This window comes from Ambystoma mexicanum, chromosome 1p (assembly GCF_040938575.1).
Source record: "Ambystoma mexicanum isolate Mex_15411 chromosome 1p, UKY_AmexF1_1, whole genome shotgun sequence".
In the NCBI taxonomy this organism is placed as follows: domain Eukaryota; kingdom Metazoa; phylum Chordata; class Amphibia; order Caudata; family Ambystomatidae; genus Ambystoma; species Ambystoma mexicanum.
In genome coordinates, this window is record NC_090921.1 from 810330850 (window position 1) to 810348475 (window position 17626).

Below are 17626 nucleotides of genomic sequence, written 5' to 3' on the forward strand. Positions count from 1 at the left end.
GACTTGCAGTACCAAAATGGGACATTTCACCTTTAGTTGTTTGCTATTCTTCATCTGGTTACATAGTGCAGTGGTAAAGTGTCCGGCCTACCAACCTGACCACTGCGGTTTTATCCCAGAGTTTGGCTTAAATTCAAAGAGCACATTCAATGTTTCTCATTTTAGCTGGGGGGACTGAGTCCATCCTCTGAATAAAGTGGGGGGACTCCGTCCCCCCGCGTGTACCCTCGACTTGAGCCCTGAGCTTAACTGAAACCACCACCACATTTCACGGAACATAAAGTTAGAATTTGGAGATATCGATGCAGACATTGAACTGCAGCTGCTGGAAGGTGCCAATAAGCAGGCGCTGAATTGCTGACCGGTCACGTTTCTTCTAGAGGAAGTACTTGGTGTAACACAGGAAGCTTTTACATCAAAGGAACATGCATGCTGCCCGGCGCTAAAAAACGATATATGGGGTAGGACTATCATTCCATGTCACAAACACATGAAACCACCCTTTGGGAGGCCCCTAAATTGGTTATGTACCAGCTATGTATCTTTAACACAAGTAATTCGCTGCAGGAGTCTGCGATTGGAAAAAGAGGGTCAGGACTGCTGGCGGGCCGGTAACAACCTCTGATCGCCATGTGCTCTGTGCCCTGAATAGCATTACTGGCATCATTCCATGGTAATAGTCGAGACCGCGAGGGGTCCCCTTTAGAAAGGAGGATGTCCTTGTAGACTAGAAACTGGGTGCAGTGGCCCCCAGTATCACCCAAAAAGACTGGGGGAAAAAACGTATGGCATATTTGACCGAGTTTAGGCTGTAGGAAAATTTCGTATAGCCTAAAAATTCGAGCAAATATGCCATGCAAAACATTACAGTGAAGAAGGGCAGTGGGGGGTTTGCGGGTGTCCCCCGCACCCTTCTTCACTTTAATGTGAGCCGGGGTTGCCCCCCACTCTCCACTCAAAGTATTTTTAAAAAGCAGACCATGCAGCGCCGATTCCCATGCATGCAAGTGAAGGGAACCAGCATCGCAGAGGGATGCTGGAGACGGCGGCACACAAGGAGGTGTGTCGCTCACAGGTTAAAAAGGGGGTGGGGAGCAAGGGCATAGTCTGAAATGTTTGGGGGAAAGAAAACCAAACATTTCGGTAAAGGGAGCGTAGGGGTGTCACGGCTGCTGTCCAAAGAGAGGACACATCAGATCATCCATGTAGTTATGCAGGTAAGACCCCATGTTCAACCTTGGACATGGCACTTCCGATTTTAGGAGTCTCTTTTGCCCTTTCTGCTAGGGCGAGAGGGCTTCCCACACTAAGCCGTTTGGAGAACCTCCAAAGAAAGGGTCTGCCAGGGGATTAGCCCTGGTAGAGCAGTGGAGGGGCTTTAGCACCCATGCGAGTCTGGTGACTATTGGCAGGACTGAAGACTTCTAGAAGTAGGATCTGTAGCCCAGCCAGGCCTGCAGCTTTGTGATTCCAGGCATCCAAGAAAGGGGGGTGACAGAGGAAGAATGAAGGGTCAGAGAGAAAGAGAGATGAAGTGACCATGCCTTATGGGAACTCCCAGACTCCATCCATTAAAGACCGCCCAGAGCGATCCAAAAGTGGGAGAACCATGCCAGTGCCCCTTGGCCTTCTGCTGAGGTCCATATGGGGTTGGTTTCCTTTGGCTGACAAGAGGGCACGTCCTCCAAGAGTTGAACCATCACTGCGGCTAGTGAACGTTTTCCCTAATGGAGGTGACCCCAACCTTTTGAAAGCAGCGAGCAACATTTGCTTATCAAATTAAATGGTGAGCAAAGTCCATACCCCGACAGAACATACTGTGTTCCTGATCGTAGCAAAAGGATTGCAATGCAAATTAGAACAGAAATGACATATGTTAACGTGCAGTGATCTAATCGCGGCGCACATCTACTACAGGCGAATTTGCAATGGCTTTTAACTTGATTTGAAATGTGAAACTTGAAATGCCAATGCTTTAATACATTGCACACCTTCATTACAAATGAACTAGCTGTTGATCATTTTTAAACGAAATACCAATATAATTCACCAAATATCAAAAGTAGAACTCCCAAACCGTTCTGTATAGTGGTCTTTGAATGCTCCAATTTGTCACCAGTATTACGGCCCTAATGGGCGTACAAAGGCGCCACTGGCCAGTAAGTTCCCCCTATGTTCCTTGGCAATAACTCTAAAGTCCAAATAACGTGTTCTTCAAATCCTGCATATTGTGGCCACTGTTAATGGTCCTATGTGCTCACAAATGCCCGTTTGGCACGGACATTCCTCTTAAACACCAGCGTAACCTCAAATCAAGTTAAAAGTCATTGCAAATTCACCTGGAGTAGATTTGCACCTCGACTCGATTACTGTCAATTGCTGAACATTAATCTGTGCAATTTGTCATATTAATTGTATTCCTGTTCTAATTTGCATTGCAAAATGACACTGCCCTAATGGGTATGATGGAAACAAAATGACTCTTGACACGAGATCCAGAATTTGGTAATGTGTATGAAGGAAGAGTGTGGAATGTGTTAATACGGTTCCATGTTAATTTGCCGGAAACAAATACTTTGAGGTAATTTACTTCGAAGGGATTGCTTCAAATTTTACTTTGATTTCATGGTTGAGAAAGGCAGAAGTAGGTCTGATGCTATGCATTATGGGAGCACCAGTTGCCATATTTGGGTGCCTTGAAAGTGGTGGGTATCCACACATTGGGCCTCATTACAAGTATGGCGGTAAGGCAACAACGGCGCCGGTATCGCTACCGGCACCGTTGCTACCGTACCGCCATACTAGGAGTTCTGCTCGCAGGTGCCCTTGCAGCCACCAGGTCTCACCTGGTGGCCGTACCGGCACCCGCGAGCAGAACATGATGGTAGCACCGGTACCGGTGCTACCACCCTCCCCATTCCCATTGAGAGCCTATAGGGCTCAATGGGAATGGGGATGTACCGGGCCCGACACCCGCGAGCAGAACATGATGGTAGCACCGTTACCGGTGCTACCACCCTCCCCATTCACATTGAGCCCTGGGAATGGGGATGTTCCGGGCTCGGCACCCACGAAAAGGCAATTACCGGGTCTGGCTGGGCCGGAATAGTCCGGTAATTGCCCATTCGTGGGTGCCGGATCCGGATGCGAGTTTGGAGGTAGCCTTACTGGTAAAACCGGCAAGGTTACCTCCAACCTCGTAATGATTTGAGGCCCATTGGCCTCTGTCTCTGCCTGCTGCAACGGACCCCCTGTGAGCCACTGCATCGTCAGCCATGCTACATGTAAAAAGCTAGGGATGTTTGTGCAAGCTCCACTCCCTGTGCACATTGTGGCTCCTCGCAGGACATCCACAGCCCCGCTCCTATGCACAGTAACAACAGCAAATGGCAGCCCACATGCACGAACAACAAAAGGTTGCGCACAAATACACACACCTCAACAACAATGGATGTCAGCACACAAATGAACTATGGATGAAAATACACACGCAATTTTTGACAGGACACACACAATGGATGGCAGCACACAGACACACACCACAACAGATGACACCATAATTACACACGCCCTGCCAACATAAACGAATTGCAGCACACAAACAAAAAACAACAATCAATGGTAAGACGTGCGCGTGCAACCACGCAAGCACGCACACACACGCACGCCACAAGGCCAATAGGTAAGGCAGCCAGAGACGTTGCCAGGTGGAGGGAGCCTGAGGGAGCAATAGCCCTAGGTCCTTTGCTTGTAGCACCGGATATAATCTCAGTGGCTACAACCAAAAGGCTAGCTAGCCCCTGCCCACACACTCCCCAGTCCAGACATTAGAGTAGCCCCAGATCTTTTCCAGACCTAGCAAAATCCCTGAAGGCAGCCTCTTCACACCGGATGCAGACCAAGAGCCTGACAGGGGACCCAACCATGCCATGCTCCACAACAGTCCACATCCACTTAGGCTAGTGTATGGTCTGCCACAGTGCTTTATTTTATTTCATTGCTGTATTTTGTGATCTGTGTTTTCTGTAGGATTTTGAACAGAGCTGTGTAGTGACCGTACAATCCAAACATGGCATAACTAACCCCCAGCAAGAACATGTGTGTGAGCATTCACGGCTTCATACCAGGACACGGCTTTACCACATCGCATACCGTGTTGCCAGGCTGCTTGCAGCGTGCCAGCGTGAACTTGCTGTGGTTTTTTTTGCTTCTGCTTTTCGACTTTCGCAGCTCCTCGCATTTTTCATAGTCACTCAGGTCGAAGGTCTCCTGGATATTCTTTTCATCTTTAACCTGCACAGAATAAATAACAGCAATAAATCAAGGGGCTTCTTCTCCTCCACCAGTACACCGGCGCTGCGGCTGGCTGCTGCAGGCACGCCGTGCTCCTTTCTGCCTGTTAACCAGGTGGTGTTTAAGTGGGTCGCTGCTGTGCGCGCTGTGTAGGCGGGCACATGTGCAAGGATTCTCGGGATGCTAGCAGTTGTTTTATTAAAAGCAGTGCACGCAGGGCGTGTTAAAGCTGCTAAACACTGGTTCTTCGTGGCGGAGCACTGAGCGCCACGCCATGATAGCTCAGACCGAGAGCCCTGCCACGCAGCCAAATGGTGGGTGGACCCTGGACAGTGATCCAGCAGAATTCAACCAAACTCCAAAAGATGCATTCTTTACATTTGGGTACCTGAAAAGCGAAAAGACTGCAATCTGGTGACAGCAGAGGCCACACCAGCCCACTGGCATATGCCAATTGACATAGCAGCATACCCTGGAGGAATGCCACTGTTGTACCAGGGAGGGTATCAGGTAATATTATCCCCACCAATAATATCGCCATATATCGTGGAGTAAGGCCATAGGCGATATCATTAGTGCAGATCATTTATGGGGTTATTGGGACCCGGGGTTTCGGGAGTGTCACCCGCTCCATTAAAAAAATTATGGGTGTTGCGGGGGTCTCCCTCATAGGTTCCATGGCTTAATATTGCCACAAAAATATGGCGATATTTTTGTATGGCGATATTTTTGAGGGGATATTAACACATGGAACCCTAGGGAGTGGGGAAGTCACACTTGTCTTACTCACGCCAGAGGACCATTTCAAAACAAGCATTGGCAAAGCCAACGTTTGTGGCATCTGTGTAGGCATGGGATTGGCATTTGCCAGGCACAGCCATAATGGTGTTGCATGGCCATGAGATTGATGCAGCTGGGAAGTGGTATAGGTTTCTGGGTATATGATGTGTCTGGCAAATGTCTATACAAAAGCTGGTACAAGAGTCTCAACTGTCGGCTTTGCCTTGCTTGTTTCACCAGAAATTCAATACATGGAACCGATGCAAGGGCACACATTTTATAGCACTCAAAGGGTGGCCCAATATAGCCCAAAGTCGGGCTAGGTGTACACATTGTTTTTTTCCCCACAGATCGGGATTGTATGTAGCAAAATTGTGCGTGTGTCACTATCATTCAAGCGAATTGAATTCACTGCGACCACCTCTTGCATGTACGGGATGTATTCAAGGGTATGACCTCCTGAGGAACACAGATATCTACAGTAGATGCATTTACGCACAATAGAAGCTTACTCCTTATGATAAAGACAACCAAACTACAAGTCCCAGAATGCAAAGAGCTGTTGGCTGAAAAGGATGTAGCTTTGATGGTCACTTGCCAAGTTTTTAGTCTATCAATATAGGTGGTGTTGTGATGTGGCACAATAAACCTATCTACATATTGAGAACTCTGCTAAATTACATCAAGAAGCTGAGAAATATATACAGGTTTCATTGTCATTTGTTTAAGTATACCTTTAATACGATGTCTAAATGCATGTAACAAGTGCACAAGCTAAACCAGGAGCTACCGGCGCCTAGTCGGAAGTATGGATGATGAAAGATTCCCCAGCAGCTAACACTGATCTTCGTTGCTTGTGCCACAGATCTCTGGGAATATATTTCTTGCGAACAGCAACACAGAACTGACATGGGAGAAGAGAAATTCTATAGACATAAAACCAAATTGCACAAAATCAGTTGAATTGGCCTGTCTGCCAGTGACTGGCACAAAGCAGCAACAGCCACCTTTGATCCTGGAGGACAGGAAAGTGTAAACATTGTAACAACTGGCCAGATGTATAATAAAACAAAGAGTGACATATCTGACATCAATGGACAGGCCAGACTCTCTTTTTGTGGTCATGCAACCTCAACCATGCACACTTGTGTGTAGGCATGACCTTAATAGGGAAACTTAAGTGCCAAGGACGAGTATACTCGTCCTTTTTACATAGACTTCAATAATAGCCTGGCACTTAAAGGAACTGAACAAGTCGAGTATTGGGTTTACCAAACAGAAACATGGTTTGCGGGCAATGAGAAACCTATGTGGCAACCATGTGTAGGTGGAGGTCGAAGGGGGGAGAGTGAAGCTAAGCTGGGGCAGGCAGGTGAATGGAACCGGAAATGGGAGGCAAAAGAGGAAAATAAGTAGGACTGGGAGGAGCAGGAAGGATGTGAATGTCACAGGCAAAGGGCCGCAGAAGAGTTTGGAAAATACAACTGGGGGCCATGCCAAAATCTCACTAGCAGAATTCTGTAGCAGCCGAAGATTGTTTCACTTTGCCACCCTGTGTGAAAGGAACATGTCAGGTTACAAGGTGCAAACACACAGTAGTGTTCCCTAGTGCTGCACAAGGGAACATGTGTACCCAGTGTCACAAACCCGAAGGAACAGAGCGATCTCGTGCAACCATCGTGGTGTGTTACGTGAAATAAAGGTATGGGCAACAATATATTATTACAAGAAAAACGACTTTTCATCCATTACTGCTAAGTCCCCCTATGCCATATGACAGCGTGAACCAGTCACGGTCTTTTTTCAATCACTGCTTTGCATCCTGGGCGGGGGTATACTTATACCTCTAAACTGCAACTCCCAGAATGCAAAGTAGTATTGATTAAAAAGCAAGGCCTGGCTAAAAAGGGTGGCCACTTTTCAGTTTTGATTGTTACTTGCCAAATATGTTGCCCCTACAAAATGAAGGGGTTTGGCGTTGCGACAAAATAAGAAAGACCTATACATTTACACCCGAGTTAAGGAAACGGGGAATTCGCTAACTAAGCAGTCCAAGCTCACCAGGACACCCGGGCGCAGGAGCTACAGGCGCCAATAAGCCGTGTAGAGGAGCATGGTAGCAGCGCTTAACACTGACGTGCTTACGTTGCTGCTTCTACCATTGACTGAACTCAAGATAACATTACCATCCAATTCTCAGAGAAAGGGGTCATTTCTATGGGCATAGTAACCACTTTCTAGGGATCCGACAGGGAAAGTCATGAAGTGAGATGCGCCGAACGAATGTAACTGGCCTATGGGGAATGGAACTGTTGTGAGCTGCAAGACAACATGCACACCGCGTCCACGGCAGCCCCCCATGCATGGCCAGCGCTGGGTCATTACAAATCAGCAAGCAGCAGGTGCCATTTAATGAAGATGGGATGTTTTTGAAGTTTAAACAAGCTGTAGCAAGTCACTGCTTATAAATGAAATGGCTGAAGGCACACTTGGTTAAACCATTTTTATTTCACAGGAACATGATTTATAGCTGCAATTGAGCCATTCCATTTCAGAACACCGCTGAGGTGACTGTGTGCTAGAGCTGGCTCAAATAGATCCCAATGGTGTGTTGAGCACACCATTGTCGAAGTGTACGAAAAGAAGTAGTGGAACTATGTTCCCTGAGGCTGGCCTGCCCCCGCCCCCCACAAAGCCCCATCCCACGCACAATACAAACACCCAACCAAACACATGCGCCTGCTGTTTAAGGGAACGTTCAGTTTCAGTTTCTTCCTACACTTTATTTTAAAATGAAAACATTCCAGAAAAGTTTCTTTTTAAAATGAAAGTATAGGAACAGTCAAACTTAATTAAAAAAGTAGAGGAGTACCGCTCCCACCCACTCCCGCCCACTTCGACCACTGGTTTCGAGTGGGGAGGGTTGCGTACTCGGTGGGAATGGGCTTGGAACGGCTATGGGGAGTTAATGAGTGTTTAAAAAGCCAAACAATGCCCACAGGCCTGGTGCCTCTCATCGCATCCCTCATCCTATCTGCAATCCCGTGCAAATAGTTTTGGCTTATAATTGGTGCTAGAGTGCCATCTAACAGCCGAAACTAGTACATCTTATTCTGTAGCTAGCAGGAGTGATAAACACGTGTGGAAATGGACCAAAAGAATGTACATATCACACATCACTAACTTTTATCACCATTGGTTTTTAGATCTTAATTTTTTCAACTCTCCGGAGCACAGTAAGCTGTTTCCGGAGCGGAGCACAGTAAGCTATTTCCGGAGCGGAGCACAGTAAGCTGTTTCTGGAGCGTAGCACAGTAAGCTGTTTCCGGAGCAGAGCACAGTAAGCTGTTTCAGGGTGTGCTTGGTTTCCCCCAGGTCTGTTGTTTTGCCGCAGGGACACCTTTGCATCAGTGAGTTTACATTAAGAGTTGGGTCATCCATGTCACATTTGCCTTGGCACGCCAGGCACCCATACACTACGAGAACCCATCACATAACCCTTCTGTTCAGGTTCACAAACCAGGAAACAGCGAAAGCTATTCAATTTGCTTAATTTTCCTTTATTTATCAGTGATGTGTACAGCTCCAATAATACAAAAAAAGATTACTTCAAGGCACTAGGGGAGGGTTGGTGACTGAGGAGTAGGGATAACGTCTGTAGAAGATAAGTAAAAGGAGGAGTGGGGGGTGGGCTCGTTCACAGTAAGACTCAAGTCACGTTTCTGATTCTCAGAGTTCTAGAATACCCTCATCTTTCCAAACCAATAGTGCACACAAACCTTTAATATATTGATCAACAAGAATTGGCGATGAGGTGGACCACCGCGAACCCCGTGGCGAGAGCGCAGTGAGAGCCTGACTCAGCGCGCCCCCAGGCTTTTGCACCGTGACACAGGTGTGCCCACGGCACTCCCCAGTACTCTCCAACCGCCGGGAACCAGAGGTTAAAGTGGGCGGGAACTAAAGGGTACGACGTTCCCTTACTTTTCGGGGCAACCCATAATCGTCCCCTTACTTTATACGACCCAGAATACCTTTACAGCACGGCAAACATTGTAAAAAATACTTTGAAAAAAAAAGGTGTAAAACTTCATTCCAACTGGGGACACGAACCTGTGCCCTGCCGACATCAAGCCAGTGCATCATTTCACTGCGCTATCTTTCAGGTCTCAGGTGCTGCAAGGGTATTGTTAATTTCAATATACCACCTTGGATACAAAACCAATTCCTAAGCAGCCAAAACGCCCAGCTTGATCGCGATCAGCGCATGAATGGCTGGCTCAGACTTGTTAGCAGGCAATGGTGGTGGGGCGCTGGGGTCTGTGGCTGGCCATGTTCTTTAAGAGGTGCAAACGGAGGATGGTGAAGGGGAGGCTGCATGAAGGTGCATGCTGAGTGGGACAATGACACACTAATGGGGATCATTTAAATCCATTTTCTTTCATTCCAGTTTTCTTCAGTCATACTAGAACTGTTGTAAAACACAATGTTTCAGGGTGGAGTGGAGGAAGGGAAGGACCCAGGTATAGTGTATGAATGGGGGCAGGGGGTGAAGGTGAGTATGGGGAGAGTGGGCAGAAAAGGGGGCAGGCAGAAGGACCATAGTTACACTTACACTTCGACCACTGCTGGGACCCCCATGGCGAGAGCGCAGTGAGCGCCTGACTCAGCGTGCCTCAGGCTTCTGGACCATAGCGTGGGTGTGCGCACAGCACTCTCCGGCAGTTTCTCCACTTCGGCAAAAGAGTGCTGTTTCGTCCCCCACACTCGTCGCTGTAAGGTAAGGCACATGATGATCCGCGTGTGAGGGATCTGTGTATTCTCAAGGACCTGGAGCCTGAACACACGCCTGTCTTCAGGTACGTGCCCAGGGACACAGTGCTTGCGGCTCTATTGTAAAGGAGTGCATGAGCGGCACAATGGCTGTCCAGAGAAGGCAACAGCATGCCCAGACAGAGGGAAGCTTCAGAGGGCACCGATAGGACGATGGTGTGTCTGCGCTGGATCCAGGGGTGTTGATAGGTCTGGAAAAGATCAGGGGCTATGCTAATTTTGGGACTGTCGGGACTGGGGGCTAGCTATAGCCTTTTTGGTTGTAGCACTTGAGCTTCTATCCGGGGCTACAACCAAAAGATCTGGGGCTATACCCCACTCAGCCCCCCCCCCCTAGCAACGCCTTTGTCTGCATCTATGGATGGGTGGAAACAAGGCAGGATGGCACTGTCTGATCAGGGTCCCAGACCCAAATCTCTTCCATTCCACAGTAGCCAAGTCCCCGAGTTTGACGTTGCTGTGTCTCCTGCACCCCTGGGTCCACGTTGGCTGATATGGTGCGAATAATTGGACATGTTTTTCTCATCTGCAGGTGTGAGGGATGATGAGGCCAAACACTCCATGCTGCTCTTTTATGCAAGCATTGAGGTACGTTGACTCTTTACACCTCTACCACAAGGGGATGCTTCTATGCAGACACGAAGGCGGCCCTGGCCAATTACTTCACGCCCATGGTCAATGTGGACTATGAGCCCTTCCAGTTCCACCAGGCACAACAGGGCAACGGAATCACTGGATGCCGTCTAGACTAGATGACGTCAGCTGGCAGCGACTTGTGCATTCACTGATGAAGAGGCAGAGATAAGACGTCAGATAATTCAGCACTGTTTCTCGTCCCAGCTGAAAAACCGATCTCAAAAGAGCCAGGGCTGCCACTGATGAGATATTTGGAAATAGGACGTGCCCTGAAATTGGCGAACACCAGAGCAACACACATGAAGGAGGCCATGGTGAGAAAGAAGGTGGAAGGGGACAATGTCCTGAGATTGGTGCTTTCAAGAAACATGAGCGGTAAAGCAAAGGCACAACCAGGAAGTGCTACCACAGTAAAGCAGGAGAGTGTGAAGTCCTCATGTGAGCAGTGTCGAGGAGCACTACCACATGCACAGGACTGCCCGGCTACAGGTTGTCAGTGAGGGAGACGCGGACAGATGAACAACTATGCCAGCAAGCATTTCAACGCTTGCCCAGCCAAGGAAGAGGACACCCCAGCAGAGTGGATCCGGTATCGAATGATCCACCAAAGGCAGAAGATGGTGGGGAAGAGCTGTTCGAGGAGAACAACGTATTCTTCATATTAGCGATTCTGAATGGTGCCGCAGACGTCCCTGTCCTTATTGACACAGGAGCCTGTGTGAATGTGATGCCAATAAAGCAGTTCAGGAAGCTATCCCCACTACCGAGAGTGGCAAATCTGAGAATCAGCATCTTCACCTATAGAGGGAAGCGCCCATTGCCACTGGAAGGAGCGTTCTACACACATGTCATGCACACTTGTGGTCTTCTACGTAATGTCGGAGGTGACGGATACTTTACTAAGCTGCCACAAAGACCTTGTGCTGGTGCACTTCGCATTTAATGTGTACGAGATGGACATGGAGAGCCTGAAAGCCGAGTTCCAGGACATATTTGTGGTTATAGGTTGTATGAAGGGACAGTAAGTTCGACTACATGGGGATGACACCATCCAGCCAGTAGCACTGCCACATGGGCGCATTATGTTCCACCTGCGGAAGAAGGCGGTAGAGGAGCTTCTGAGACTCCAATAAGAGAACACAATTGAAAAGGTACACAGGCCGACACCATGTATCTCCCCAATTGTACTGGCGACCAAGCCAAAGCACCTGGATGCCATACGGATATGTGTGGACATGCACATACCGAACAGGGCAATACAGAACACCACCCGAATCCCACTCTAGATGACATCATGGCTGACCTACAAGGCCCCCAGATGTACTCCACAATTGATCTTCGAGTCGGGTACCACCAACTACCGCTACAAAAGGACTCTAGAGCGTTCACCACATTCTCATCTTAGTGGGGTGCTGTTCAGGAACAAAAGAGTATGTTTTGGGGTATCCTCGGCAGCTGCGGTATTTCAGAAAACAGTGAGAGGGGTTCTGGCTGGCCAAAAAGCAGTGGTAAACATGAGTGACAAATTACTTATTTATTCCAAGATGGAAAAAGAGCATCTAGACCGTGTAAAAGCGGTCTTTGAAAGACTGCGTCAAAAAGGGCTTACTCTACACGAAAGGTAATGCCAATTCCTGCAGAAGAAGGTCAGTTTTGACCTTCAAGTGCGTAATTTGATTCAGAAGGATGTGGAGTGGTGCTGGAATAGCCAGACCAAAAAGGCATTCGAGGAAGAAGGTACCTTTATGGCATTTTTGGACCCCAAGAAGATGTCAGAAATTCTGGTGGGTGCCAGCCCTGTGGGGCTGGGAGGCAGTGTTGGCACATATCAATCCGGACAGGAGAGATATCTGATAGCTTTTGAGAGCAAGGTGCTCACGCCCACAGAAAGGCGGTACTCTCAGATTGAGAGGGAGGTGCTGGCAGTGCTGTGGAGCTGCTGCCATTTCCACATGTACATATTTGATTCCCCCATAACGGTGGTCACAGATCACAAGCTGTTGATGCCCTTTTTGCAGGGCTCAGCACTGAGGCCCCGGTTGAGACTTGGATGCTGGATGTTGCAATTGCAACAGTATGGGGTGATGAAGTTTGAAGCAGGGGCAACTTATCCAGCGGACCATCTATAACAACATCAGTCGTCGGCCAGTACAAGATCTGCAGAGATAACGGGTGAGGCGGAAGAGACGGTCACAGGATGATCGCTAGGGCTGTGGTCCCTAACTTCATGTCCCTCAGTGAAATTGCAAATGCATTGGTGCAACATACTGGGATGCAGATGGTGGTAGATCAGTTGCAGGCTGGACAATGGAAAACGCTGCTAGCCAACGTGCACTACTGCACACAGGACACTTAATGAACGGCTTGTGGAGAGCAAAATTCGAACTGTCGGTTGGCACACAAGGGGTGCTGCTGAGGGGCACCAGAATCGTATTCCCGCCCAGTTTAATAGCACATGTCATGGCCAGAGCACACCTAGGGCACCAATGAGCCAATAAAGCAAAGGCTGTGTTGCGTGGAAAGGTGTGGTTGCCAGATCAGGAAATTAAGGTGGATGTCATGATAGCATCGTGCAAATGATGCCAGGTGTTGGGTGGAGTTCCCAAAACACCCCCAACCGAGTCCCCAGTGAGGGCAGCTGTGCCGTAGCAGGCTCGGAGTATAGATTCTGGCACAATCCAGCAGAACAGACATTTTTTGGCCATACTAGATGAGTTTTTTTAGATATCCGGTGGTGAGCTTTGTTGAGTCTCTGGCAGCGGAAGTGGTGACTCAAGTAAAGGAGGGCGTGTTTGCACCTCATGGACTGACTGTCTCCGTCCGCACGAATAATGAGCCGCCGTTCCAAGGAGCAGCGTTCAAAGAATTTATGACATTTTACGACATACATCATCGCTGAATAACCTTGTGCTGGCCAAGGGCAAATGGGGATGTGGAGCGATTTATGAGGACACTTGTGTTCTGCATTGCTAGAGAAGAAGATATCCCCATGGAAAGAGCGTTGAATACCTTGATGGCTTACAGGACCACCCCGCACACAGCCAGGTGTGTGGCACCTGCAGAGGCACTGCTTAGCAGAAAGATGAGGTTGACCCCTGAAGAATCGAGAGAGGTGAATGTGCCAGCAGTGTCAGCACGGCAGAAATCCCTCAATCATAAGGAGTCCGGGAGAAGAAAACTGGTACCGTCAGCAGTGCAGGTAGGGAACGCGTCCACCTTCAAAACAGCAAAGTGAGTCAGAAGACAGATCTACCATTGGAGCCCGAAACCTGTATTGTCAGCAAATGATAGGGGTCGATGCAGTTGATTCAAACAATTCATGGACCAGAGGCAGGCGGACAACCAGGAGAGATATTGTGATAACGATAATGATGATAGTGCCAGTGGCATCCCACAAGGAAATGGTGGAGCTGGGGACCCGGAAGTGCCCCCAATGGTGCTGAACCAGGAGTCGGGTGATGAATGAGAGACTATAGCTAAGATACAATACCTGAGACGAGAGCACAGTGTTATGTCTGAACCCCTCCCCCATGCCTTGTGTAGTGTCACGTGTTGCACACGTGGCAGACACCATGTGATGAAACTAATAAAAGGGCCATACAGCTCCCTGTGCGGCAGTTTGAACTCCAACTCACTGACTTGTGTGTGCATTCATGGCAAGTATACACGAGGGGGCGTGGCCATACCAACCCCCAAACAATGGCGTTGAGGTCTGTGAGAACACGCTGAGGGGAGCGCTGCTTGCAGGAGCACTCACATCCCCTGTCGGATCTTGTCCGACGACCGTCAGCAGGGCTGGCGAGGTCCTGCGGTGTCTGGGCGCTAGTGCTGGAGTCCCCAACGAGGGCCAATTCACAAAATCCAAGTCATAACAGGGGCAGTCCTGGGCAATGCCGCAGGGCCGCCCAAGGCGAGGCAGGGTAACTGCTGTTACCATTTGGCAGGCCAGGGAGAGGGGCAGCCCCCACCCCCAAGCCTGCTCCTCTCCCCCCACAGACACAGAGACACGCAGTCTCTGACACACAAAGCAGGGAAAGGGTGAGGTGTGAACTATCACCTCACCCTTCCACGAAGCAACAAGGTGTTAAGCACCAGGAGAAGTAACAGTCAAGCAGGGCGCAGGTTCAAAGACCCGCCCCCCCTCAGGGGGCCTACACAGTCAGCTACACCAGCCTGGGGGCTGGACTATAGCTGCCCTACTATGCACATCAAAGACCCAGCGCTCCCCTGGGTCTTATAAATAAGAGCAGCACGCTCTAAGAAAACACAATCTGTTTGTGGACCCTGAACGGGGATCCAAACAAACAGGAGGTTCGCTGTTCACTCAGCATCCTCCAATCTTTGCTTTTTTAAACCTTTTCATGTTTGCTGTGCGCTCAGCATCGTGTATATCTCTATATTTTTCGTGTTTGACGTACACGCGGCGTCACTTTCCTTCTATGAACATTGTACTGTTCATTTGAAATCCCCGGCCCGGCGCTTCGCTGTATCGTGGAAGAACAACAAACATAACCCCCGCAGCTTAAGGAGGCCCAGCTGTGCTCGGACTAACAGAGCGGGATGTTGTGAAGACTAGGGAGTCCGAAGCTACATCAAGCCTCCGGAAAGGCACTGCTCGCTGCCCATAACCGCACGGCCGAATGAAATAGACTCAGCCTCCTGTTGAGGCAAGGCAACGCAAAGTAACAGGCTCGCTACTCCCGCGGCCGGGTCCAACTTGATACGGAGGGGTCGAGGGGGAAATTGACATTGACTTTGCTTCATTGGAAGCAAGTCAACACAAAGCAACAGGGCCCACTACAACGCGGCTGGTTTTAAATGCCTAAAATCATCAGTTTCCCAAATTACAAAACTGCAGTGAATGTATAAGGTTAGCAGGAACACGGGGGGCTGCCAGATTATGAAACGGCAGGCATAATAGTTTCGGTGCAGGAGCATGTGAAGTTTGTGTTTCAATTGACAGGGCATCAATTATCCGACCGTGTTTTTGTTGTAAAATAGAAAGGTTTTAAGTCTCATGCCACAACAAGCCTTTAAGCAGGCGCAAAACAAAGGACGGATGAAAAAGTAACAGTAGAACTGCCAGGCCACAAATTAATGAGCATTGCAAAATCTATGATACAGTGTTTAGGAAATTTCATCAAGCCAGTCTAGTGGCACAGCGAGTAGAGCGCTCGCTTTGACATCCGTGCAGCGCTTGCTAAAGCAGGTTCGAATCCCGGCATGGCAAACTCAGCTTTTTCATCCTTGAGGTCGATAAATGAGCACCACACACGGTGGGCAAAGAACAATGGCCCCCAAACGAAAACCGCAGGAACCTACAACCCCGCCACAGAAACCCAAATCACCCCACCTCTTGGCAGCAATTGAGGCAGCCGAACATTATGGCTGTCCCTAGGTCAGGGAAAACATATACGGCATACCAAAAGAAGGGGCACCCTTGCCAGGAGGACGACCCACCGCCAACAAAGAAAAGGAAGTCGACAGAGGGCATGGCAAAAGGTAACAAAAACAAAAAACTGTCAAAATTATGCAAAAACATGAGTGAAATGCACCAATTATTGCTTGAAATGAGGTGTAAGCAGCTGCTCCCCCCAGGAGGGACTGGGCCCGCAGGCGCCATCATACCACTCGAACCAGACATCATTGTAGACCCCCCCACCACCCACAACAATATCAACAACACCTATGCCAGCACCCCCAGCAACACCCCCGCCTCAAAGGACCACAGCACCAACTGCAGCCGCCACAGGTCCACTTGCGTCAACAGCAGCAACACCAGACCCGACAGGTGCACTAAAAGCATGAGCAACCCCCAGTGCAAACACACCGGGGCAAACAGGGGGAAACAGCAACAGCCCATCAGACATGGTAATGATCAGCAGTGCCCAATTAGACCTAAAGCTAAAATCCTTCCAAACAGAAATCCTGAAGATGCCTGGCATGGAACACTGACATTACAATCAAGGAAGCCATATGGGCAAAATAGTTCATCAAAATCTTTTCACTTATAGAAGCTCAACGAAAAGGGAGAGATGCTTTTAGGGATCCCAAAAAGATAGAGGAAAAAGCCATAGCTAGAAACGCCCAGGTGGAACAGAACTGGGACAACTGGTTACAATCCTTCGCCATCCTGGCAACTATCTACGAGGAAAAATTCCCAGAGGATGGTAAAAAACGATGGCCATACATGGACAAGATCAGAGAAGTAAAAATAGCTCAAAGGGGAAAAACCTGGCTAGCATAAATATATTACATTCAGGCGTATGTCAGAGAGGCCAGTCATAGAATGGGACGAGGTACAAAATGACTTATACATGCTAAACGCCGAGCCTCCATCCGAGGAAGAGGCCAACCAAGCAACACCCACAAACAGCAGAAATCCACAGGGCCCCAGACTTTCAGAAAATGAAAAACCGTAGAAGGGGGAGCAGCCCTTTCGGAAGAACCAGCCATGGGCGGCTAAGTCTAATGCCCACAGGCAGAACAAAAATCACTCTCCCAAAGCCAATATCCCATGCAGGAACTTTGGAAAAAACCTGTGTACCTGGGGGGATGAATGCTGGTACAAACACACGTGCACAAACTGCAACGGCGATCATGCAGCAAGCAACTGCACCAGATTTACAGCCAAAAATGCAAAAAGCTAGTATCAACCCCCTCCTACCAATCCCACTTTTAGAACCAGGCAGAACCCCCATCAACCCAAACAATTTTAGAGATGCATTGATGAACTACCCAGACAAAGAAACCAGCAAGGCAATCCTGCAAGGTTTCACCAAGGGTTTCATCATCCCTTTCAAGGGGACAGGGACACAAAAAATCCCAAAAAACCTGAAGTCAGCCATGGACAACCCGGAAATAGTAGAGAGCAAAATTGAGAAGGAATTGCTACTAGGCAGGGTTGCAGGCCCCTGGGACTCAGTGCCTTTCACGGAGTACATAGTTTCCCCACTAGGACTGGTCCCCAAAAAAGAACCCGGGAAAATGAGGCTAATCCACCATCTGCCCTACCCAAAAGGCCACATGCACTTCCAGGAAGCAGTAAGACTCATACAGGAGTGTGGTAGGAACGCCCTGATGG

General features: G+C 48.9%; 1 protein-coding gene across 1 annotated transcript in view; it reads right to left on the minus strand.

Annotated features, from left to right (window-relative positions):
- The window catches only part of PLEKHO1 (pleckstrin homology domain containing O1), a 156259-nt gene that overhangs the window by 40899 nt on the left and 97734 nt on the right, over nt 1-17626 (minus strand). The window contains exon 3 of the mRNA XM_069652290.1: nt 4153-4293. Within this exon, the coding sequence (XP_069508391.1) occupies nt 4153-4293 (141 nt within the window). The remainder of the gene's footprint in view (nt 1-4152; nt 4294-17626) is intronic.